This window comes from Hippoglossus hippoglossus, chromosome 2, assembly GCF_009819705.1.
Source record: "Hippoglossus hippoglossus isolate fHipHip1 chromosome 2, fHipHip1.pri, whole genome shotgun sequence".
NCBI classification, from domain to species: domain Eukaryota; kingdom Metazoa; phylum Chordata; class Actinopteri; order Pleuronectiformes; family Pleuronectidae; genus Hippoglossus; species Hippoglossus hippoglossus.
In genome coordinates, this window is record NC_047152.1 from 1,355,498 (window position 1) to 1,382,282 (window position 26,785).

Genomic DNA, 26,785 nt, shown 5'->3' on the forward strand with positions numbered 1-26,785 from the left:
ATGTGCCAGTGAAAAAAGTTTGATTCTGTCATATGATGATTTAACAAAAAAATTATTAAATCCACTCAAAACTAATTTTGTGTGGATTTTATAATTTTTTTGCTTCTCTAATTTACTGTGACCTTTTGCCCCCTTTAAGTTAGCAAAGTCAAAAAACACATTCATGAAAACTATTTATATAATGTGCCTTCTCCTTAATTGCAAATATGAACTAACATTGTTACATTTTTAGTTGATTGACCACATATCTATATATGTTTTCTTATATTTTAGGTGTTTACGCATCTCGAGGCTTCAGCCCAGGGTCATCCTCAGATTCTGGAAATGAGACCAACTCCTCAGAGATGACAGAAATCTCCGAGCTGGCAGCTTCTCACAGGCTCAGTGAGAGCCACATGCGTCTCCTTGTGGCCACAAGGGAGGGATACCAACCTTTACTCGAGGAGAAAACCGAATTCCCCGTCTCACCCAGGACAGGAGGAACAATGCCGAAGAAAACTCTCAGTCCAACAAGGCACCTTCAGCCTCCAGCAGTTCCTCCAAGACGGAGCCCCCATTTGGACACTGCATCATCGGGGCCAGACACCTTGGTGGTGAGGTCCCAGACTAACCTCTCGTCCACTCTGCAGCGCCCAAGCTCCACCACACCCGGAGGGAAGCATCACAAGAAGTCGGCAGACTCCAGCGGGAAGTATAACACCTTCAGCACAAGGGAAGGGCATCGAGGCGAGAGTGGTGGCATTCGCAACCATCTCAACTTTGACCAGCGCACTTCGTTCTGTGAGAGAGGGGAAAGTCAAGGACGACAAAATTCTTTTTTGGCAGAAAATTCTGGAGCAAGCAGCCTCCTCCGTGACCATCCCAGAATTCCCCGCCCTCCTTCCTCTGCCACAGATCGCCTCTTAGATGGTGTCAACATGGGGGACTGTGGTACAGACAATGGAGCTGCGACTGTTGAACAAGATGAACACCTCGTTGTAGCATCATTGATTTCTCCAACCAAAAACTCCCGATCAGGGGGGTCTAACCAGGGATCTGACATACAAAGCGACCATCAACCGATTTCTAGACAGCAGAGTGTTGCACGGTTATGCGAGTACCACCTAGCGAAAAGGATTTCAAGTTTGCAAGGAGAAGCCCACAGTTCACTGCAGGGTTCTCTGTGCTCATCACTGGACGCTGGTGGCAGCACGAACAGCAGTGCCTGCGCCACCCCAACTGACTCACCGCTTGGCCCTGGTGCGGCTGAATCAAAACACCACCATTTGCAAAGGCACCCACTTTCCAGTTCCTCGTCGTCATTACTCAGGGTGCTGAACTATGAAGATAGCAAACACAACAACCCTGCTCAGGGCGCGCAGGGAAAAGACCTCCACCCTCATGCAGACCCAGCCCTCCTTCGGAAAATGCTACCAAATATTCACCCCCCTGGCGCTGGGGCCGAACAGGCCCGACCTTCCTCAGCCACACCATCAAAGCATAAAGAGACCGCAGGTACTGGAAACAAGAAGTCCCACAATGATCTGCATGCAAAACAACAGGCCTGTTTCAAGGGGCTTAACCAGAAGGAAGGAAGCGAGGCCTACAGACAACTGATTAACTATCTAACAGTCAGCCAGATGCATCAGGGAGGGAAGCTGCACAGTGCAGGCATGGGTGGGGCAGTAAAAAAGGACACCAGGCGCTTTATCACAAGCAACCCTCAGCTTGTGGAAATGGTAAAGAACAGGGGCAACACCATTGCTCGCTGCCCATGTATGCCTTCCTCCATATCATCCCCATTCCTAAACCCCAATGTAGCAACCCCTAACGCGGCCACCATGCAACTGGCTAATAAGAATCTGCGCTCATATAATTCAGCCACACTTCCTGCCAAACTCAAGAGGAGTCCTGAAATGCACGCTCACAGGCTGAATGACGGTCTGGAGTTCGGGCCAGCTAATGCCGAGAGAAGAAGCTCCTTTTCTGGCCTGGAAAGTGAGCTAGAGCGTAGTGAAATGGACCCAGAGCACTTCCTGTCGCTGTATAAGTCTGAGGGTTGTATCAACCAGGATGGGGGTTTCATCCCAGGTGGAAACCACAATGGTGGGGGTACAACTACCCGACCCCCACCTCGATCAAGAAGCCAACCTGGTGGTAGCGCAGAGGACTGGTTCAAATCAGACCCGAGGGCTAAACACGCAGTCCGTCAGTCTCCTCATCCTCGTCCAGACCTCAATACTGTGTCACTAGGAAGGGGAGACCACCCATCAGCTTTTATCAGGCAGGCATCTACTAGCCGGTCTTGCATTACATCTCCAGCTCCCAACCTACAATCTCCACCTCCTCCGCCGCCACCACCTCCGCTTCCTCCTTTATCTTTACCCGTGCAGGCCAACGCTAGCTCAAGCAATTCAGGATTCACGCAAGATTCCATGCATTCGTTCCAGTCCCGGCAGAGTCAGAACCACATTCAGGCCCTATCTGCACCCCTCCCTCAGACAGATACCTTCAGTAATAGCCTGCAAAGGGGCCGGGAGCTCAAACGCAGCTCCAGTAATGTCACTGCCAGCTCTGGGAGTGTGGAGGTCCTGTTTGAAAAGCCCACCCGCAGCCGCAGTCAGCAGCCCTTGTTGCCATCTGTGCCCCAGCAAGGTGAGACCAAAGTCCAGAGGAGGCCAACAAGGAAGCGGCTCTCCAAGAGCTATTCCCAAGGTTCTGTATCTTCCCACACCACCTGCTGGTCTACAGGCAGCAGGATAGACAGTAGACGGGCATCTGTGGCATTTCCTTTGCAGAAAGACGCTAAACACATGAAGGGCTCTCAAAAACTGGACACCAGCCCCTGGAGATGCAACGGGCCTTTTAGCTACTGTTTCTTCAAACGTAAAAGTGAGGGTGAGGAGGATGAGATCGAGTGGGAGAGGCCAAGACGAAGCCGTAATATGGAGCATGACAGTGCCGCTGCAGCAGCCATATTTCCATGTGGCTCAGCCTTGGACGCAGCTGGGGAGCAGCTTTACGGAGAGGTCCTGAATAACATGAGCTTCAGTGACCGTCTTGCGCGGATCAACGCACTTAAGGACCGCATGTACGGCTTCCCATCCGGCTTTACCGATGTCCGCCGCGACGCCAGCGAGCTCATCGCACTGGTGAGATCCAGTGTGGGTCGCTGCGACCGTGGACCCCAGATGCCCATGCAGGATGTTTCCCAGTTCAAGCAGCTCCTCTCAGTCGAGTCAAAAGAATTAGGCCGGGCATGCCGGAGGATGGCGCAGGCCCACAGCAGTCCTGAGGAGATGCTGCTCGCTGTGACTTGTAGCTTCCAGGTGCTTTGCTGCCTCTGCGAAGCCTGCATGTGTCTGGTGAGGGGGCTCGGAGCCTCAGGCCCGCATCAGCAGAGAGAAGTTGTGGCAAAGGTTGATGAGGTTGTTATGAACTACATCTGTTTGCTCAAAGCGGCTGAGGCCGCCACCGTGGGAGCACCAGGGGAGCACAGCGTGAAAGCCCTGGTCCGCCACTCCAGTACTATGTCGGCCATCGCTAACGCACTCACCCGCTCCCTTAAAACGCTGCTTAGCAAGTAGAGGCTACTCCTTATGCTTTATAGTGTGGCCTACACAGTCAGTAGAAGTCTGTCTTTAAGCATCTTGTTATTTCTGCAGAAAGAGTTGTATTTTTCATACTAGCTCTGAAAAAGTTTCCATATCAAAATCAATAGTGCGCTGCAGTTAGATGAACCATTGAGGTGACGTAACGCTGAAACTGAAAGATGCTGAAAGGCAGTCTGATCTGACTGCACTTGCTTTTTCTGATGACAATATTGTAATGTATATTCACAAAGCCATACTGTCACAGACCTTTGTAATAAGAAATGTACCTAATAGATTCCATTTTACCTGTGCATTATGTAAGTTATTTAAAGAAAACATGTTTATAATGTACATAAATACAACTAAATTATATAATTTGCTGTAGCAGTTTCAAGAGGCCATTAAGTACTCAGCTTGATTAGCTCTAATATTGTACAGGGCTGGGGTGAGTTCACTTTCAGTTCTATCAAAGTGCAGTTTTACTATAGATATTTATAATTGTACCTACAATACTTTACCTGTAGAAATCTAAATGAAAATGTGCCACTGTTAAATCCAGTGGGGAAATTATTGCTGTTATTTTATTCACATACTATATGTGTAAATGCAAAATTTCTAGATGTAAAAGTTAAATTAAACATTTTGTTTTGCTAGATGAGAGGAGTAATTGTTGGACATGTGACAATACAGGGATAATAAAGTTGCACTGCATTTAATTTATATTTTATCACCTAGATTATTTTCAGAATAGAATAATATAAACAGCAAATGATAACACCCCCCCCCCCCCCCCGCCCCGATACATATACACACATATATATAAAGATTTAATAAGATTATATAATATTAACAATTTTGAATTGTTGAATCAGATTGATGTTAATTCTATCTAATTATTTTTTATTTTTTGTGCTTTATTTTCTGTTGTGGAATAATCTTTGTGCTTGAATGATGTATTATTCCACACCATGTATCAAGGTGCAGTTGTCTGTTGACAAGAAATTTAATTCTTTATTTCCAGTAATCTGCCAACCTATTAAAACACATTTTACAGATATTTTTTTACGTCTCTTATGATGTTTCTTTTGGTTCAAATGCTTTATTGTAAATCCCAATTAGCCTTGTTATATTCTAGAATATTACGGCATCTCAGAACGTAAATGTAAATGTGAAGTATCAAGGGTAACAAGAGATACATTACCGAATGGGGAAGAAGAAGTATGATACTTAAAGGTTCAGTGTGTACGATTTATGTGAAAGGCAAATTTAATATAGAATAATCCTAGTGATGTTCTCAGTAGTGTGTTTCATCTAAATTGTATGAATTGTTGTTTTCTCTACCCTAGAATGAGCCCTTTATATTTAAATGCTTTATATTTACATAAGGAGCGGGTCCTCTCTACGGAGGCTGCCATGTTTTGTACAGTAGCCCAACCTGGACAAACTAAACAGCTTTTGAGTTTTTATGACAACTGAGGGCTACCAAAGGTTCTCTGTCATGTTTGTAAGGAGAGGTTGAGGTGAGGGGTATTCAGCTGCAACATGCAACCTCACCACCAGGTGTCACTAAATTCTACACACTGAACCTTTAAATACACAGTGGATGACGGTAATGCACGTTGATGTTAATTGCTTGACTTAATGGCAAGGGGGTGGGCTAGGATCAGACAATTGTGTCCAACCAAAGAAGTTCTTCTTTTTTCGGTTTATTGAACCAACTTCAAGGTGCATTGCTGTCATCTGCTGCTGTACTTCTCTTTCCCTTTTCATTACTTCGTTACTTAGGGAATTAAAAGATAAAAAGCTTTTTAAAAAGCAGGTCGATGCATGTATTGCGTAGTGATTAAAGTAATAAAAGTGGCTTCAAAGTGATGTGGAATGCATATGGAATGTAGGGGAATGCCTTTGATCTAAAAGTAAATAATAATACATAATCAGATGTCCTGTAAACACAGTCCTCTTAACACCTAAACTATAAAGTATTTCAGAAGGGAAAAATAGGACTCTACAACATGTTGAGGAGACACAGCTATCAATTGGCAAACAGAAAAAGAAGACAGAACAAAGAACAAAGAATCTTTCAAAAATGGTGAGTATTTCTGTTAAACACAGTCTCTGAGGAGGAGTTGATGTGGGATCTGGGTCAATGAGCTCACTACAGAGGAAGAAATGTACAATGTCAATCGTTTAGATACATTTTTTGAGACACACTTTTTTGTGTCGCCCTTTGGAGGATGTTAGGTAATGTAAAGGGATAGAGAAATACAGCAGTAGATTTCATTAATGTACCTTTAGTGGTGGTTGCCACTTGGTAATAAACCAGGCAAAGAAGAAGAAAAATCATTTAAAATACACTGTAACAGGGATAATAATGGTGGTGACTGACCTTTGATCGCTTTTTTGTTTCTAAAGCGAGAATGTATCTCCTTTCATGTCGGCCAGGCTGGCGCACAGATTGGAAATTCATGTTGGGAGCTCTACTGTTTGGAGCAAGGCATCCAGCCGGATGGTCAGATGCTCGACAACACGAAGGGTGGAGGTATAGATGCCTCCTTCAACACCTTCTTCAGTGAGACTAAAGCTGGCAAACATGTTCCCAGAACTATTTTTGTCGACCTGGAGCCAACAGTCATTGGTAAACAACTTCTTAATCTTTTTTCTGTCAATCAACTGAGTTTCTTTAAATCTCAATAACTAAAGATGACTGTTGAATATCTGATAACTGAACAAGACTGAAAGTTTCTCGTTGCTCCTCAGATGAAGTGCGAACTGGAACCTACCGCAAGCTCTACCACCCTGAGCAGCTGATCTCGGGTAAGGAGTGTGCAGCCAACAACTACGCTCGTGGTCGCTACACTACTGGACAATGTGTAATCGAACAGGTTATGGATAGGACTCGTAAACTGGTAAGCTCATCTTCTCATGTGTTAGATGTGCAGATTGTCCACTTGAGAAAGCACATTGATTCGAGTGACAACACAACATTTTAACATCCATGTTTCCCTGCAGGCTGACCAGTGCACAGGGCTCCAGGGTTTCTTAATCTATCGCTCCTTTGGAGGAGGAACTGGCTCAGGCTTCACCTCTCTGCTGATGGAGCGTCTCTCTGAAGAGTACGGCAAAAGGTCCAAGCTGGAGTTTTCCATCTACCCATCTCCTCATTTGTCCACAGCTGTGGTGGAACCCTACAACTCCATCCTGACCACCCACACTACCCTGGAGCACTCCAATTGCACCTTTCTGGTGGACAACGAGGCCATCTATGACATCTGCTCCAGGAACCTTGACATGGAGCGCCCCTTCTACACCAACCTCAACAGGCTGATTGGACAGGTTTCCTCCTCCATCACCGCCTCCCTGCGCTTCAACGGTGTCCTGAATGTCGATCTGATCGAGTTCCAGACCAACCTGGTGCCCTACCCTCGTATCCACTTCCCTCTGGCCACCTATGCCCCAGTTATCTCTGCAGAGAAGGCCTATCACGAGCAGCTCTCTGTGGCTGACATCACAAACGCCTGCTTCGAGCCAGCCAATCAGATGGTGAAATGCGACCCTCGTCACGGCAAGTACATGTCCTGCTGCCTCCTGTACCGTGGAGACGTGGTGCCCAAAGATGCCAACTCTGCCATCACCACCATCAAGAACAAGCGTACCATCCAGTTTGTGGACTGGTGTCCCACAGGCTTCAAGGTGGGCATCAATCACCAGGCCCCCACTGTGGTTCCTGGTGGAGACCTGGCCAAAGTGCAGAGGTCCGTGTGCATGCTGGGCAACACAACCGCCATCGCAGAGGCCTGGGCTCGACTGAACCACAAGTTTGACCTCATGTACGCCAAGAGGGCCTTCGTCCACTGGTACGTTGGAGAGGGAATGGAGGAGGGAGAGTTCTCTGAGGCCAGGGAGGACATTGCCGCTCTGGAGAAAGATTATGAAGAGGTTGGATCCAGCAGTGTTGTCGAGGAGGATGAAGACGAAGAGTATTAGATAACTCCCTGTTACCTGTTCTCTATTAATGCCTCCTCAAAGATGAACTGATTGATTAAACTTCAGAGGTCAAAGGTCACTTTTTTGTTGCAGTAGAAATCTTTTTTGCGCTCCCTTTGCACTTGTGAACTTTGTGGCACCGCAGCCGAGATCAATGTCGCTCACTTCTCCTCTACGCTACTGTATTCAGAGGACAGTGTGAAATCTGACAATAAATATAATAAAAAATATTTTCCTAATTTGATTTGACAGTCAGTCGTCATAATGCTAGTTTGACATTATGATGTGTATGGACTTTTGCTGGAGTATTGAGCTGCAATCTCAGGCTAAACAGCAGTTTTTAACCCTGCTCACAGTCAGATGGTGATCTGGATGGACTGAATGACATTTTCAAGAGGATGACATGCCTCAACTATTTGCTGTATTTACTGCCAATTAGCAAATATTGAACATGATAAACATACTTGCTCAATACTGTCAGTAAACCATAAGCATTCTGATTGTAATTTACCTCTGTGGTTTCATATGGTCATGTAGTCCAAAGATCCTATTATATGAAGAACAAGTTCTGGTTTCAACATACCAAACTTGAAAGTATCAGTGAACAGGAGAACCTTGGATCATTTGTCAGTTTACAAGGTGGAGATGGAAGCGATGGCAGCAGCATTACATTGGGTAGAAGAGTTACAATTTAGGAAGGTTGTTTTGTGTACAAGACTTGTGTTCAGCATTAATTTCATTAAAGTCATTTTCATCTAACAGAAGGCAAGACTTAGTTAATGCGATATTTGAGAGGCTGTGTAGAGTGGGTGGATCCAGGAGCTTTTTTATTCTCTCTCTCTGTGAGATAGTGTGTTTCCCAACTTGTTCATTGTTTCACAGAGAATAATTCATGGATCTAGAACAAACAGGCATTTGTAGGGGAATGATGTGTATGAGTGTTTGATTTAGTGCAGATCCAAATAAAAATCTGGGTTCATAAGTGGACTGTTTGGCCTTGGCACTCTAGGTAGTTTCTGTCTCCAATCTACCATATGATATAAACAGGAGAAGTGAGGGAATAAAAATAAACTTTATTTATGCAGCACTTTTCCAAACAAGATGCTTTGCGAGTTAGAAATGAAACAATGAAGGCAAACAATAGGAAACAGATGAAAGCAATTTGGATGATCACACAATGACAGAATAGGGAAACAGCATGCTTTTTATTTATTTTAAACAAACTTTATTATAGGCAGTCAACAAACAAAGTCAACAAACATATCAAACAGAGTAGATGATGAATAAATGCATAATGGACAAAGATGTGTGTTTTAATGTTTTGTTTTGTTGTACTCTTTCATTTCCTTCATAAATACAAAGGTGTTATTTTGTTGGTGAACTTACATTTGTGGACGTGGAACTTGGCAAGAAATCAGATTAATGATATATAAAAGAGAAAGCGATCCTGTAATCATGGTAACCAAACATCTTTCCATAGTTTACACTTGCAGGACCAGGACAGATGTGACTCCTGATCTTATGTGGCTAAAATCTATGGATCAGCTTTAGTGACACTTTTTTGACTTTATCTGTGAGGAGGTTTACTTTAAACAAGGATCCAACCTTCTTCTAATCAAAGGTCAAATCAAAGTTGCAGGAACCTCATGCATTTTATTGGGGGGGGCGACATATAGGGTCGTTCACGTGATCACATGTGTTGGGGGGGAAGGACGCTCATTAACATATTGGGCGCCTCTTTCACGCGGCGCAGCGACGCCGACCAATCAGAGGAACGCCACGCCCGCGCGGCAAGTCTAGTCGCGCGCCTCCCGACCGTCATGTTTAAAGTTTTACCTCCACAGACACAGGTGGTGAGCGGAGCTGCTGGTCCAACTACAGCAAGGTAGTGTCACAGGTTTGATACCAGCGAGGCGAGGAGGTGACCGAGGCCGCAGGGAAGGAGCCGCAGACCCCCGGGTGAAGCTGCCACCTCTCCCGCCGCGGCGAAAGCGGAGTTCTCCGTCCCCGCTGGGGGTTTAAAGTTCAGGCTAACTGCAGCGAGGCTAGCAGCCAGTTAGCTCCGGGTGGTCGCTCACAATGGCAGCTGTGTGTCCGCCTCGACGGGCCCTGATGGAGATACCTGCCCCACAGCCGAAAATAGCAGGTACGACCTCAAACACAACTTTTTCCTGTCACTACTAATGTATGCACTTTTATTCAGGAGGCGCCACTTTGCTGTCGTGCTAATGTCCCCAAGTGTTAGCACTTATCAGTTAGCCTGTAATCAATAATCAGTGTGGACAGCTGTGTCTAATTAACACAACAAGTATGGCTGCTTCTCCTCAGCTGTGACATGCATCCACCGTGTGTTTTGTTAAAGTTGTGTTCTGTGTCCCCTTTTGTCTCCCCAGCTCGGATGAGGAGGTCCTACCTGGAGATTTTAGGTGCTCGCTTGGCTCCATCTCCACTTCCGAGGGGCAGAAGGGCATCTGCGAGCACCAGGCGTGTGCACTCATGTAAGCGCAGAGCCGATCCACGATCAGTATGTCTGAGAGGTGACTTTACAGCAGGAGAAAAGGATGTGCAGAGTGAAACCAGTTGCTTAATATTGCACGAGTTAAATAAAGAAGTATTGTTCGGATCAGTAAAAGCTGCTCTGTCTGTCACCTACCCTCTAAAAAAAGATTACAGATGTACTAACAACTGATGATGATAATAATAAAAATGTATTTATTCAGTTCGTATAAAATCATCATACATAAAAGGCAGCTCAAAGTGCTTTGTAATAAAAGCAAACGCATGAAATCAGACACATTGGCAATAAAATAGTTTGGATAAAAGCATTAAAGTAGCAAAAGGTATAAAACGAAGAAAAAGACAATGGTGTTTTTTTTTTAAATTATAAAATTGATTAAAAGCCAGATCATAGAAATGGGTCGCGAGTTGTTTCTTAAAACTATCAACAGATGTCTGACGTGTGGTGTGAGTTTGTTCCCGTTTACTATAGTTACCAGAAGTACAGCCCTCAGTGTCAGTTGTCCTAATCCACCCCCCCCACCCCCTGTTTTGCAGTGGACTTGCCCATTGGCGGCGTGTGGACTGGCAGAATAGTGGAGCAGTGTGAGAAGATGGACGAGCACCAAGCCCCGCTCTCCAAACAGCAGCTCGTGCAGCTGATCAGATCCCTCATCTTGGTTGAACAGGTATTGATCGGTGAATAATTTATGTGGGTGCAAAATACAGCAGCATACATTATCTCAATTTAATGATAATTGATAAGATGGAATAACGCTGAATATTAATTATCTTGGTGTTTTGTGTACATGGTAAAATACTAATTGAAACTTTCCACGCATATAGGAGAGTAAAACGTTCTGCTCAGCTCTGTGCCTTTTCTCATATGATCAAACCTGAAACATGATGTGTGTTGTTTCTCAGAGCCAAGAGCCCAGGGTCCTGGCCTCGGACTTGAAGTATCTCCAGGAAGACCTGCAGCTAAAGAAGGCGAACGTTTACAGGTCCATCCCGTACTCGCGCTTCGGCTCCAACAGAGATGCTCACTGCTACAGGAAGGCGTATCCCCACCTGGTGGCGTTCAAAGTGAGTATCACTGGGGCTGTGTAGATGATGACTTGGAAAAACCTGCAAATTACATTTCACTTGTATCTTGTTAAATTATTATCCGCAGCAAAATGATGTTGCATTTTGTTTTAGACGTTCAGTAGAATGTCAGACTCTAAAGCACACGTCTAATTTAGTTTATTTTTCCAAGCCACACATGCCCCTGTGAGGCTTTTTGGAGCTGGTTGCTTTCATCGTGTCATACCAATTCGTTATCCTCTCCTCTTCAGGTCTCCTGTCAGGAGTGGGGCCATGTCCTTCTGAGGAACAAAGAGTGGGACGCCATGTTGGAGCACACGCTGATGGCGTGGCGCTACACCAGTGAGCTGCCACAGTGGGACACAGCGAACCACAACGCGGTCCGAGAGCAGTGCTACGGCATCCTGGCGGCTCACAGCCTCACTGCTCTCCAGCATTACCGGCCTGAAACCAACAGAGGACGCGAGCTGCTCAGAAGGTACATTTACAGCCACATGAACGGTCACATGCAGTTGGTGGTGTGTCACCCTGATTACATTTACTATTAGGAAATTAAATAACAAAATGAAGTTGTCACAAATAAGGTAGGAACCTCAGTTTTGCTTAGTTCAAGTTCAGGGGTGTTCAAGTACATTTCATTTACTTTATTCATGTACTTGAAAAGTGCCAGTGTGAACCAGATATGATATTTATTGTATCCCCGAATATTATTCCTTCTGAACAATAAACTGACTCTTAAACACGAGATCAGCTCACGTCACTGAGGGACACGATGCTACAGCAAACCTCAATTTGACCTGCTTCATGACTTCAAGTCTGCCTTAACCACTGCGGACGATTAAAGAGCACAAAGCGCTCACAACCGATTCACAGTTAAAGTTGAACATGCTCTCGGTTATTCACTTTCTCTTTGTTGATGCGTTAGCCGACTAAAATATTCCCCAGAATCTACATCCCACTGGAGTCCCCTCTCGCCACCTGTTGAGTGTAAGTTCACTCCTCTTTATGCCAGCCCTCTGAGGAACTTGGCACTGGGTGTTTTTTACTTTCTCCACCACCCTTGGGTTTCCTTCAGCTCACTGGGATGTATTAAATCTGAAAGTAAATTATGCTTATTAGTCCTCTTTGCTTTAGCAGCTAAATTTAGCTTCAGTACAGTGTAAAAATTATGGCTGTTTATTCTCTAAAGTCACTGGAATCATAAAGTCGCCGGCTACACTTTTGATTTATGCCCTAGCAATAACCCAGCCTCTTGGAATGATCCTAAATATAGATGCTATCATTCTCCTGTGGTTATCAACTTCCAGCTGTCTGCAGATTTAGTTGTAAATAGTCAGTAGAATTGTGTTTTTTAGGAAGAATCTGTAACAAATCACTCTTCTGTTTCTCCCTCCAGGTTGAAGATGGCTCAGCTGTACAGCCAGTCAATCGTGCCCTGTATTCAGGAGCTGCAGAAGATTATGGGATGTGCAGAAGTCTCCTCTGTGGATTCCAAATAACATGATAAAACCTATTTAAACATGTGGCTGTGCTCATGTCACACGGGTGCTTTACAGATGATCTGAAAACTTTGAGACAAAGGGCCAAAAAGTGTTGGTGAAACCACTTCAGTGTTCTTCCAAAGTGCAGGGTAGCAACTACAGAGATGAGTTGTCAGATAACACAGGTTTAAAGGGTCACAAATTGGAAATCACTGATGTTACTAGAAGTGTAACATCTGTTGTGTCACATGTCATAATGTATTTATCATTAATGTAACATGTTAAAGACCCTGTTACAAAAGCTCTAGTTCAACATGATTAGAATCTTTTGTACTTTTTAGAAATTTGTACATGAAAACTTTTGTATTGACCATTGAAATGTAAAAAGTATGAAATGGCCTTTTCTAGTTGCTTTGTGTATATTGTCTCTATTACTGTTCTCAATACTTGAAATGAATTCATCTGTCTGTAGTCATGTTTTGTATGTTGTATGTCTTCTTGTACAGAATGGTCTGCGTCACCGATTGCACTGTTGCAGTTTGTCCTGAAAACTTGAAATTTTTTGATGAAATAGACCCTTAATTTAAATAAAGTCATGACTTTACAAGAGAAAGATATTTGTCTACTGTTTTTCATCACATCTACAACTTGCATGCAGATTTTATTTTTTAATTCCCTGTTTTCTGCACTGCCGTCACTGTCAGGTACTTGAAGCAAGTTAAATGCGATATGTGTGTCAAAATATTACATCTTAACGTGTGATGGAGCTGTATTTGTCTAGCTGTGCTGCTTTTTCTTTATTTTCATTAGTGGTGACCAGTATGTAAGATAATGGTACGTTAATTCCAGCTGAATATACTCGTGCATTAGGCGTACTAGACTGTTTTGGTGCAACACCTTGATTGGCCCATTGCAGTCGATAATGGGTCAACACATTGACCATTTGCCTATGTGTGAAGCGCTTGCAGTTACCATTTAATGCCACTAGGTAGAGCCCACGCTGCAGTGTCTGGAGTCTTGCTGGTGGAGTTGCAGCGTTAATCCCCCTGGAGGAGGAAAATAACAGCTGTTGCCATGGTGCTCTGTAGAGTGAATGTGAAATATTTTTTAAATGCCATTTAAGCTTCAAGATGACGGAAAATGGAGATTGATCAGGAGTTTTTGCAATGAAAAAAAAATGCTTTCATCTCGTGTAATAATTTCTTTAGTGACATGATTTCCTGTAGGTGAATGTAATCTTTTTAATGCGAGGTGATATCCTATATGATTCCTCAGAGATACAGGTTATTGAATGTGATATTAGAACATATGGTGACGTTTTAATGTGGATGTCATTAAAAAAGTATTAAATCTGCAACCAACTGCAAACTGCTTCCTGATCTCTGCACTGTAGTAGAAAAGGTCTGATGCGCAATGAAGTAGTGCACACGTTAAAATGTCTTCATTATGACATGGCTGCATGATTAAAAAAAATAAAAATGGTGCATACAGCTCCCTCGTGCCTTGCATGTGTTTTTGAGGTTGCCTCCACTACAGTGCCAAGATCAGAGAGCCAGCAGTTACAAAGACAACCCCCCCCCCCCCCCCCCCCCCCCCCCGTTTGGCTCTCTGCTGCTCATCCGCCGAGCAATAAATTCACTGTTTTACCTCTACGCTAAACAAAACAGCCCCAAACACTGCTCCTGCGTTCAGCTGGTCTGAAATCAGCAGCAGTACATTCTGTCACTGGAGGTTAGACCTGGAAAGAATGTGAGAATATTTCATTTTTCAATTTGCTCTTTATGCCCAAATATCACCAGAGATGAGTGATGCAGTCCTGTGTTGAGTTGCATGTGCCTGCAACTAAAAAAAAAGAATACTGGGGTAGATATCTTTTTACAGAAGCTGGTCTGAGGGCTTATGCATATCTCTTTTGTTAAATGTATTATTTATGTATTCTGTTATGTATTTTATCATCTATATCACACCAGTGATGTGCCCGATCGTTACGTGGAAACAGGTTTTGTCGTTTTTGCATAATCCTGCTGACAAAAAAAATAAACAAACGGAATGAAAGCATAACCTCCTTGGGGGATCTATAAATAGCATTGTCCCCTGGATTTATGCTCTTGATAGTATAGCCACGAGGTACAGTATATCGTCTTTCAAGATGTGAGAAGCTGATGCTCTGCTGTTGATGTTGTTCTGCCCTCCTGCATATACAACCTGCAAGATAAGTAATTTAAATTGAAACCATGATGATTCCCCTCAGTTTCTATTCATCTCAACCAACTCTGGGTCGTTTTTCTGCTTAAACGTCTCCAAATCAAACCTCAGGGGGCAAAATATCTGTGTTGCTCTCATCTGGCTGTATATGAAGATGACAGCTCGCCAATGGACGACATGTCAAAGGTGGTTTCTGTCATTTTAGCGAGTTCTTATCCCCCTGATATATGTCCCAAGTTTGAATTTAGTTATTTGATGCTTTTAAAATGGGTTGAAACCTCATGATTGACAGCTGAAACTGACTTGTGATTGGTGGACGACCACCGCCGCGCAGACTCTGGCTCCAAATGACGTCAGAAATGCAAGATGGTGGAATTCGTACACCGTATTTTTTGGCTTTGTTATCATGGAGCAGGAGGAAGTGGAGACACGTTGTCCAACTTTACTTACAGGCATAGTTTGTTCTTATGGATAATGACTTAAAACATTACGCTTATCGCACATGTTATGACACTGAGAGCTCCGGAGACCAAACCACATATTGTGTGTTTCCTGAACCGGATCACAAGTGTGTTGATGAAGTAGCAGAACATCAGATGAATCAGGGGGAAGGAACCCGGTTCTGATGCTTCGTCACTAAACAGACAGATTCTATTTTCTGAGGAGAGAATAATTCCCCTCTGGTTGGGATGTGAGGTTTGCATCAGTGGTTTTAATTGTGCTCCTCGAGACGCTGCTTCCCATTCATCTTCAGCCGTCTAATAAGAGGCTGCGTTCCACCTGGGACCGCAGGTAAGCGTAATTAGCGGTAATTAACTAGCTATGAGGATAGAAAGCCAGCGCCGCCGAGTCCCGAAGACTTACAGGAGGGACTCGGAGCGAGGGAACTCGGTGACGGAGTGTTTGTACATGACAAGAATAGACTTACACAGCTAAAATTCCTCTCAGAGGCGTCTGCACTGACATTCAAACATCTGTCGCTGCAGCTCGGGCGAAACAGAGCTGAGAGGGAGCGAGGGAGAGAGAGAGCTTTGATGCCATGTCGGCGGAATCACAACGATAAATCCAGAAGTCCTGACAAGGACACTGATAAGACAAAGGCAGAGAGATCTATGCAATCTTATATTCTTTGAATCAAATGGTGTTGTGTCACAGTTTGCTTTTTCCAGAGAGTCACCAATTCCTTTTATTCCACAAATGATCACTTATCTATTCTCGTTTGTTCTAGTAGTGTTTCCATCAGTGACCCAATAGCTCCCAATACAAAAGGAAAATGTCACAGATGGTCAGAATTACATTGCAGACTAGGATGGCCCCTCCACCGAGGTCCAACTGTCCCCTGAGATTCAGTAAAGCTGCACCAAGTCTCACACACTCATCGATATCAGATATCCCAGAAATATGGCATGATGTCATTCCTGGGAAATTGGTGAAAATGTTGCATTAGTAAAGAATATACGCTGCTTGGTTTGGATCCACATGGAAATTTAATGCGTAGTTGGACAGGGGTGAAATTATCTGTTGCTGTTTGAGAAGATTTAAAGCAACAAGTCGTAGAGTTAATGAGGGATGGTTTTTGAAGTACAACAAAAATAAATGATTGAAACAAATAGTTTCATAAAACCCTGGACTGTATATAACGATGGACGACATGACAGCTCCTTAAAGGTAGTTTAAGGAAGTATAGGTCATAAATCCTGCCTCCTTCATGTTAATTGATGGGACATGGGCCAAACTAAATAGTCAAAGTACAAGACAAATACATTTTTCAGCACTTCGAGTAGTTCTTATCACATTGATGTTTGTTCAAGTGTTAATTTTCATTATTAACCATTTTTATTATTATACATATTGAATAACATTAGTCATGGCTGTATTTTATGGAGGTGTGCAGGTCCTAGGGTCTGGTATGATTCTCCCGGGCTCCCTGACTTTGCTTATGGGCACTGGAACAGAAAAACACTTCTGCTGTGAAAGATCCTGCAGTATGCCACATATGCACTTCACTGTTTGACTAGCAGTTGAGTTGATGAGGAACATGAGATGTGCTTGAATGCTCCAGATAAAGCAAATTAAGTGGACCCTTGAGTTAGGGACTGAATCTGACATCTTCTGTGAGCCAGTGCCATCCCCAGTTCATTTGAATGCTTTGCAGCAGTTATCAGCTCCTCCATTGCCTCTGTGCATTGCATTGTGGGACAGTACGAGGCCGTGCACTACAAGGTTTTGCTCCACTTCCTGCGAAGACATCGTGCACACTCAAAACCACTTTAGGATTATTACGTGGAATGGAAATTGGACACGGCTGATGTAAACAGGGAGGACTCTGGGTACCTGGGAGTTTGGAGGCTTTAGGAATAGTTCAACATTTTGGGGGAATTCATCGGGGGGTTCGGCAGCTGCTTGATTGGGCTTCTTGAAGACGTTTCCCCTCTCATCTGTGGGGTCTCGTTGTTTGTGGCTGAAAGTTTGCACCTCATTCAAACTCCTCTTTCAATCCATCAGTCCTCTCTGGTCAAATAAGTGGACTGCAGAGTTTTGGCTCGAGGAACTGATTCTCCTCTGTTGTGCCATCCATTTATGTATTGGTTGTTTTCTTTCCCCTAATGTGTCGGTCTGAGCAATCTTTGTTGCATCGAGCTGCAGAAATCAGATTGCTCTGTTTGTGTCTGGGTGTTTTGTCCTCAGGGTTGACAAGCTCCTGCCTCAGGGTGATGCCGGGCTTGAAATGTGGAGGTGTGCTGTGTTTGAGTTTTTCAGAGAATGAAATTAAATATATCTGAAAATGATGGATGGATTGGACTATGTACACATGTTCGACTCCTGAAGTTACCACGAGGTGGATGACTGGGACTGAGAAACATTTTGGGGGAATTTACTTTGGCAACATTTGAAGTCGTCCATCTTTATATACAGTCTAAGGTTTACACTCATTTCCTGTCTGTATGCTAAATCAGGTTAATTGGCTGCTTGAGTGGTATCGTTTTTCTCATCTAACTCATGGCAACAAAACAAATTCCCCAAAATGTTCTTTTTATCGAGTCACAGTCGTCACAGAATCAACAATATCTTGAATTTATAAACAATCATTGTCACATATCTTCCTCCGGGATTTCTGCCGTTGGAAATTCACATCTAAATATAAAATCTACAGAGTCCCCTCCTTGTCAGCTGCACTTCAAAGCTGCACAAAGCAACACTTCAGCCAATATGTCAATTTGTATTTCATTGTTGTTTGGAGTCTTTGGAGTCGAGCTGTTTTTAGCATGTATAAAGCATCACATTCATTCTCTTACAGCAGATTTTTCCAGTGAGTGAGTCCAATATTTTTTCTATGAGAGAGGTTGAATTTTTTTTTTTCCCCGGTTACAAAAGCGCGAAGCAATTTGTTCAGTGGCAAAAGGTCAAGAGAAATGAGTGAGCTCTATTAAATCCTGAAAACGGGTGCGTTTGGAATCAAAATACACAGTAATTTCTTTGTATATATGTTTTTTTACAAAGAGATCTACTCCTGTGTTTTAAATTGTTTTTTTTCCTTTTTCTTTCTGGTATTTTGAACGAGCCCCGTGGAGAGAGGCAGGGACGATGGTCGAGAGAGGGATGAGGAATTACACGTAACAAAGGTCACGAGTCTTATTTCAACCCGTTTTCTGAACTTTCGTCCTCGGTGCAATCTCCTCCCTCGGAATATAAATTGCGGTGGGATTCAGCCGCCGGGGGTCGTGTTCCGTGAGGGAAATACAGTATGTTGGTGGTTTTAGCTGAAAAACATTCATCGTTTCTGTCCAAATCAACAAAATCCCGTGATGACGCTGTCAAAAACGCATTTACAAGCCGTTTTAGACAAATCTAAGATGCTTGGTTCTTTAATCTAGTCTTCCAAGTGCCAATGTTTAAAATTCAGCATGAATCCCGGTGCCCCCTGAGGTCAATGGAAGCAGGTGCTCATGAATAAAGAAGATGTTATGCGTGAAGTTATTAATTATAAGCCGGATATATTTTTACTTCTGTGTTCTGGCGTTGGCAGTCGGACAGGGCTATTTGCATTTACCTTCTCTCTCCACCTTGGGAGACAAACAACCGTTGTATTCAGTTGTCCATTTTTCTTTGGTGCATACACTTACTGTTATTATATAATAAGTATTTATTTTTTTAATAGCACCACCAAGGAGGTTTTGTCTTTGCCCTTGTCTGATGGTTTGTTTGTTTTTCAGCAGGACTATGCAAAAGCTACAGAACGAATGTCTACGAAACTTGGTGGATGGATGGGACACGAGCCAAGAAACACACAAAACTTTTTTTGGCGTGGATCCACATAAAGGAGCAGATCCAGGAATTTAATTTTCACTACTTTAACATTACAAAACAGGGCATTTTTTGACATTTTCAACAATTTCCTTGGTAAAAATGTATGGAAGTTGATGAAACAAAATCAGGCAAGTTTAGGGAAGCGGTTTCTATGAGTGTGCGTGTTACTTTCTAGTTTATCTACTGTAGTTCTAGTGAGGAGCATTTGCTCAAGAGCCAGAATGACGAGATGAAAATGTAAATTGCACATTTAAAAAAGTCCTAAAGGAATCAAGACATTGTTTCCTTTCTGTTGATCTTTATCTGAGACAGGCGGCAAAGTTCCTGCTCCTTCGTCTGTTACAAACCGCAGATGGGTGATGAATTACAGGAACACGCTCAGTAAATGAGTGGAGGAATATGAATATGAATGCAGGTGTTTCCACACAGGTGCACTGCATGGTACAATTTAGTAATTAACATCCAATCGTGCTCTGTGATTTTCCGTCAAGATGGCAGGAGGAAAAGATCCAAGAGGTTTCTTTGGGGGGGGAGTGGATGTAGGAGACTTTGACTCGTGCATGTGTAGGTTTGTGCAAGTGAACTACATTTACCTGCGTTGCCTTATTGAAAATAGTCACATTTTAGGTTATAAGTCAAAAGAACAAGATACGCAGAAATTCCGACTGCAGTATATTACCCCGAACATTGCTGTAGTGGCAACAGCCAGACAGTTTAGCCCGGTGGGTTCACTGTGCTCTGAGGGAGTGTTTTCTCTCTGTGTGTGTTTTTGTGAGTGAAAGGGAAGAGAGATGGACAGTGTCGTGGTGGGCGTTGGGGTCTAGAAATGGCCGTGAGGGCCACTGTTCCAGGGTCATTTGTCATTAGCACAGCCAGACTTTGTGGCAGACTCCGGCACGGCCGAGCAGCGGGGCCAGCGATGCTGTTTTCATGGCTGAGCGGACCAAACGCCTGTCCTCACTTTGCCTCTTTTCAGGAGAATAACCTCGGCCCAGGCTGCAGATTCCTCCCTCTCACTCAGCCTCAAAGATGCATGTAGGGAATACAGTCAGCTCACTTTCACAAAGTCGGTTTATGAAAGATCAGCATTGATGTAATTCCGAGGGTAACAATCATCATTGTTTACATTAGCCTGCTTCCGTTCAAGTACATTTAACACATTTAAAGCAGTTTTGCAGACCCAGCTAAGTCAGCTGCACCAAAGGACCAGTCAGTTCTGGTCCAGCTCAAATTGATGCGACGACAATTAAACAGGCCTGCAACTAACTCCCACTCTGGAAACAACACAGCCGGAGGTGGGGGGGTCTCCTGCTTGCGTGACCGTCTCCCTCAGTCATCGTGACGATCCCATTTAAATTTAGATCATGAGTCACGCTGATGGGCGTGAACGACCTGGAGAGGAAGCGGAAATTACTGCCACAGAACCTGAACACAGAAGTGCTGATGGTGCTGGAAGTAGAACAGAAGAGTAGAGAGCTGTCAAGCTGTAAAATTACACGGCGAGCCGGGTGAAAAGATGATTATGGGCAATTATGCAGCAGCAAGTGCAACTGAGGGGAGACCTGCATGTCAGGGGCTTGCTGGAACGGACACGAATACAGTGGAGCATCTGCTGCGTTTGTACACGGCAACTGTAATATCTCATATATGACAAATGTATGTTCCAAAAGCATCAAGAACAAATTTCTGTCGGGTTTCAAAAACACAGTAGCCTGAGTTTAATGCTGCTTTGCTCAACTACATTTCAGAGGGAATTGTACTTTTTACCTCACGACGTCACACAACTAAACCTGTATGACCTGTATTCCCTGGATTCGCTGCTTTGTTCGAATCCACACGAGTCTTTTTCTTTTCCCATGTTCCATCCATGTACCAAATTTCGTGGAAATCCCTTCTGTAGTTTTTGCGTCATCCTGCTGACAAACAAACAAACGTCTCCTTGGCAGAGGTATTAAAAATGAATACAAAATAAGATTAGGTCAATGAAATGACAAATAACACGTAAACAAAACAAATACATACAATAATTGCGGTGTTGTTTACTTCAGTCTAAAATCGGAACACTTCCTCCACGACTGCTGAAACCCTCTATAGATTCCCATTCAGACCATATGTTAGATTCATCCTGCGTCTTTAGAATATGATATGCATCAACTCAGCAGAACTTTTTTTTTCTTGGATGCTCGGCCAGAAATCATCAAACAAACCCGTCCGTGGCCCGACTCTAAAGTAAAACAACTTCACTTTAATCATATCCTATTTGTCCCGAAGGACCGCTGCGTGATGCTGGCTGTTGCTTGTGTTTAATTTGTATATGCAGCGTTGCTTTCAAGTGCACGGTATCTCCTGTGTAGACGTTGTATAATAGTTCACACGAATTATAGACTCGAGAGGCATGTGTGTGATATTCAGATGAAGGAGTGATGGGGAAAAAAACATCTTATTGAGGTTAAGTGTTTCTTTTCATATGTTTTTTGCAGAATACATTATATCTTGCTGTTTTATTTTTTAAACGTCATGGAGATGATTGATTTATCTTATCGTCATCCCAGCATTTAAACTCAATTCACTCTGCAAAAACGCGACATTTATCATATTGAAAAAAACCACGAGCAGCGCACCTCCGGCTTTCAAAGTGTGTTTCAGCTCCCCCCTCCACACTTCACTCTTCCTTCCCAGACAGGAAGTCATTACAGGGGCTCTCACCCCGTCACAGATGGCCATTTAACACATCGCTGGCAACTGCAAATGAAGCAGGAGAAGCAGCCGCTTGACTAGACCTGGCCGACTTTGCACAAATGTTTATCTCTCGCTCACCTGCTGTGCCTGGGGACGAGAGGCGCACTTCACCCTTGGATCAATTTTTAGTTTGTTTATTTCAATTTGTTTGTCGCAGGCACTTTGAAACTCAGTTTGGAGGATGTGTGCAGTCAGAACAGGGGGTTGCTCACTCTGCGTCTTGCTGAGCAAACACCATCTCGCACGGTTTCAAGGAAATCACTGTAACCGGGATGAGAACTTCCCCAATTGTTTATGTTCCCCTTTGTATTTTCTTCGGAGGAGGAGACGGGGGAAAGAGCTGATGCACGGCAGGCAGTTTTTTTTCCTTCTTTTTCTTAAATCTCCTTTTGCTGCCCCATCGAAAATTTGTAATAGCCGCATTTGCTCTGTCAAGCTGCCTTAGCTTTCCGGCGCGTTTGGAGTTCCACTGGTGATAAAACAGATAAAGCCGACTTGACAAGTTAAAAATGAGAAAGCAATTGTGGCTGACACCCTGGAGACAGCCTCCCTCTTCCTCCCTCCTCTCCCTCTCTCACAATCTCCTGTTTGCTCTTGTTCTCTGGAAATGCCGTGCTGGTAATTTGCTATCTCTGCTGAGTCAAATATTAACGAAGATACCTCTTGAGGATGTTTGCAAGTGCTGAGTGATATGACTGTAGCCGGGGCTATTAAGGGAGAGAGGCACTGAGAGATGTAAACACAGGGCCTATTAGTCCCTTTCTGTCATTCTAACACTTTACTTCGGCTCTAATACACTTCTCCTGTCAGGTGGAGGATCTCGCTGTACACACATGAGGTTGTGTGTCATGTGTGTGTGAGTGGGAATGGCAGCAAATAAGGACTGAGTGCCTTTTGTGTTTAAAATTCACATGAGAGGGGAAAGAGGGGGTTGATAGAGCAGCGCTGGCAGGGCCGGGCGTCTAAATCACGGCTTGGAATGGACCCTTAGTGTGGCGATTGGCTGTCACAGCCACAGATGGAGGACGGCGCCCACAGGAAAAGGATAAACTGTCTGATAAGCGCACAGTGAGGTACGGGGCTTCTGCTGGCAGACGGGCTCCTGGGATGGGGCGGGGGGTGGGGTTGAGGAATGGAGGAAGAAAAGGAGTCAAGAGGGAGCAGGCAACAGATGAATCTCCATCTGTGTTCAGAGGCAAGCAGGGACGGCGGCGAGAAAACAAGCCAAACGACCACTGAGGTGCGGCTTTGTACTCTTACCTCTTGTGGGTTCACCTCTTACACTTAAGTGCCCCCCCCCCCCCCCCCCCCCCCCCCCCCCTTTTTGTTGTTGTATTTTCTCAGAGGAAGGGTCAACGCACACTTGTGTAATAATGAGCTGGGATGAGCATCAATCAGGGGAAGAAGACCGATACAGCAGCTGCGGAAGTGGCAGCAGAAGAGTCTCTCGTCCATTAATAGAAAATGAAAAGCAGCAAATGATAATTGTTCTAAACGACTGAAGAGAGACGATCTGAGAGACGTGATGATTGATAATCTGCCCTCACGGCCTGACACGTGAGGGTATATAAAGATGGACTCTCCACTTCCTTCCACTTGACCAATCGTGATACACGGATGCACTGTATGAATGTGTGTGTGAATGGGTGAATAGCAAACAACCCATTTATTCCAGAGGAGGTCGGGTTTTTAACCTATACTGCAGCAAGTCACTTTTTCACAACCTTGCACAGACCTTTAGCCAAGTTGCTGCAAGAAACATGTCAATAACATGTTTTATTAATCTTTTAGTGGATACCTGCGAGAATACATGATAATATTAGCTGGATATAGTTTTTAGATTCCTGTGACACAATCTGCATAAGCTGCAACCTCAGTATTCCTCATAATTCAGTTCAGAACTTATAGCATCAGGGGTTTTCATCACGGCAGATCAGTCTGTACAGTGTGTGATGTGCACTCTCTGTTTGTGTGGGTGAGCATCTGTGCAGCCGAGATTCACAGTTATCGGTGTCATCTAATCCACAGATAGAGGAGACTACATCTGTGGTCCCGTCAAGCTCTCTGCTCTACTGTAGCGTACGCGCCCGCTACATCAGGGGAATGTGCTAGTTGTGTAAGGAGAAGTCTGACACACTTGATCTTATGAAACGCTGCTGTCCCTCACGCTATACGCAGGGTATACGTGACACTTAGAGTTCATGTGCAGGGTGGTAAAATGTGTGGAGAGTAGTGACATCCTGACAGCGATACCACGAGATCGATGAATACGTCCAAATACAAATACCTCCCAGACTGACAGAGCCTTATCTGTTGTTCCCTCAGCCTGTTTTGGGGTTTAGTGGCTTTTCCTCCTAAGACCAAGCTGTGTGGAGTTGGCTCTTGGAAAAAAAAAAGCTTTTGTAGTCATGTGGGGATCTGTTTGTATATGTGAATTAAAGAGTCACTTTTCATCGCTTAAAGAGAAGAATGAATAAAACAAATGGCCAAAGGTTATTGTTTCATTGCTGTAAGTTCATAAAACTGCTCAACTGTTTTGTTTGAAACTTGGTGGAGTTTGTTAATCAAAATATAAATTCTTATGTGGGGGGTGTTCTTTATTCAGTTACTGTACAGCAACAGATATTTTTTCAACTTTATAATAGAACAGGTTCTTTGTCTGTTTAATGTAAGCAGTTTTCAGAAAATCAATAGGCTACATGTATATGCAGTATGGTTATAATGTGGCCTCGGTGTAGGTTTGCACTCTCCTCTCTTGAGTGTCCTAGTGTTTTTTATATGTGCAGTACTTGGAAATTATTCTTATTGTGTGTAAAACACAGTTAAATTGAGAAAGGGAAACCATAATCCTTTTTATTTTCCATCGTCCGTCAATCCGTCCAAAGACATACGAACATAACGTGTGACTTGCAAGACAAAATAGAGACAGAGATGTACAGATAAACAACAGTGGGACAGAGTAACAGAGTAGCTTTTTTGGTTTGGTATAGATTATAGATTTTCAAGAAGAGGAGAGAGAGAGAGAAGGAAGATGAAGAAATTAACTCTCAGCAACTAACCGATTCTAAGATCCGTCTAGCTGAACATAAAAGGCCGATGTGTTTGTGTTGCCATTCAAATTTGATCAAATGTTAAATGAATCAGCAGTTCATCCTGACATTGACGGCTTCCTATCAGATGTGAACCGCCTCCACCTTTTGTTCAGGTAAGAACTTTGCCAGTTGTGGACATTTCCTGCGAGCAACTGAATTACTTACGAATCTGAAAAAGTGACTCTCTCCACAGCGGTGACCTTGGAGTTCTGCAAATATAGACGTTTCAATATGGGGGGGAAAAGTGAAATCAAACAGAGGCAGGAGACCGCGCAACAGTTCCTACAAGACCGGAGCCATCGCAGGCGAGAGCTAATATTCTCAGCCAACATCTGAGACCTTATTCTATTATCAAGATGAAGGACAGCCTATTTTAGGCAGGATGGCCTAGCCCAGAAAAATCCTCCCAAGTCATTAAAAAAAAAAAAAAAAAGGATCCCAAGATAAACACAGCAGCGAGGCAGAGTCGGAGTTGTGAAGTTAAGACTGTCTTCAACTCCAGAGTTTTCTGAAGATCAGCACAAGCAGGGTGTCCACAAGGTGATGAAATTCACTTATAATCTGATTTAGAAAAGTCAAAAAGTCTTGCATAAATTAAAACAGTAAGCTTTAATATCTTAAAGACGTTTAAAGCTCATTTAGCCTGACTCCTGCTGTGTTGTAAAAGTTTAAAAAATTTGGGAGATCACTTTTACTTTCGAGGGTTATTCTCAACTCAAGCTGAGCAATTCTGGGCCTCTGATATTCCTTCATATCTGTTATACTTGGCATCGATCTTAAAGTGTCTTAAATTGAACTTGTTGAAACTTGCAGGAACCCTGACGAATGCCCCAAGTCATTTATATTGATCTGAAAAATGTAGATGTGTAAAGTTACATTGCAAATATTTCAACCATAAGAAAATGCTTCTAATTGCTTCTAAGTGTTTTGCGAACCGCTGCAGCTCTTAAACTGTTTATCTTAAATCAAGTCCAAAGTGTGTGTCACTGGAGCGGAATTAGCCCTCAACACCCATGTGCTCAAACGGCGTGTTTAAGCATGACTAGTCTCTATTATTCGGTCTCAATAGCAGCTAAATGAAGCTTTAGTGCAAGTCTAATCAGGGAGATTGGTTCATTCACAAACCGCTGCCCCCTCCGCAATTGCTGTTCCCTCCTAATCAGCTCGAGATACTTTATGCTGAATGTTTGCCTTGTGGGGTCACGAATGAGTCACGGTGATGATGCTGTATGTTTGAAGTTTAATGTTGTATCAGTGGGGAGTACCAACAAGGACTGAGTCTCTTTTTATGGATTACTTTACTGTCACCAGAACAAGAGAAGAGCATCTGCATTTTGTTGGTTTTAAAACTCAACTTTGCCCTTTTTCGATGATTTAAATCATCGACTGTATATAAAGATTCTGCGCAGTAATGACTCGACCAATCAGGGGTCACTCTCTCCTGTCAATAATGATGTTTCACCCTGTTTTCATAGCATCAAATAACTAATCTAAACAGAACTTACTGGAAAATAGAATTTGAACATACATTAGTGTGGTAAAAACTACCTCAAATGACATTAAACATTCTTTTTTTTTTTTGGTCCGTGTCCCATCCATGAACATAGAGGATTTATGGCCTTTACTGCAGCCAGCTGCTAGGTGTTGATCGAGACACTTTGGCTTCACTTTTAGGTAGCTGTCATCGTTATATACAGTCTATAGGAACAAGTTGAAAACAAAAGAGATTAAAGAAAATAGCCAGTGGTCATTCCCAAATCCTAATCCATAACTGTTTTTAATATTTTCTAAACCTCACTTGCATTTTTTCAGGGGTTGCAAA

At 43.5% G+C, this 26,785-nt stretch overlaps 3 protein-coding genes across 7 annotated transcripts in view; all 3 read left to right on the forward strand.

Annotated features, from left to right (window-relative positions):
* The window catches only part of LOC117776732 (FERM and PDZ domain-containing protein 4-like), a 53,918-nt gene extending 49,289 nt beyond the window's left edge, over nt 1-4,629 (forward strand). For all 5 annotated transcript variants that reach the window (XM_034610961.1, XM_034610985.1, XM_034610978.1 and 2 more), the window contains exon 16: nt 274-4,629. In XM_034610961.1, coding sequence (XP_034466852.1) covers nt 274-3,566 — 3,293 coding nt within the window. In that variant the 3' untranslated portion in view covers nt 3,567-4,629. The remainder of the gene's footprint in view (nt 1-273) is intronic.
* A 1,340-nt stretch (nt 4,630-5,969) lies between these two features.
* tuba8l2 (tubulin, alpha 8 like 2) lies at nt 5,970-7,571 on the forward strand (the record flags this gene model as incomplete). The annotated part of the gene is made up of 3 exons (XM_034610999.1): nt 5,970-6,207; nt 6,330-6,478; nt 6,582-7,571. Coding segments are annotated over 3 exons (1,362 nt in total), but the record flags the coding sequence as incomplete, so codon positions are not given.
* A 1,662-nt stretch (nt 7,572-9,233) lies between these two features.
* Nucleotides 9,234-13,232, forward strand: LOC117778028. Its single transcript, XM_034613227.1, has 6 exons — nt 9,234-9,702; nt 9,950-10,054; nt 10,611-10,741; nt 10,977-11,138; nt 11,390-11,616; nt 12,535-13,232. The coding sequence occupies exons 1-6, from the start codon at nt 9,636-9,638 to the stop codon at nt 12,635-12,637; spliced, it is 795 nt and encodes a 264-aa protein (XP_034469118.1). The 5' UTR covers nt 9,234-9,635; the 3' UTR covers nt 12,638-13,232.
* The last annotated feature ends 13,553 nt before the right edge of the window (nt 13,233-26,785 follow it).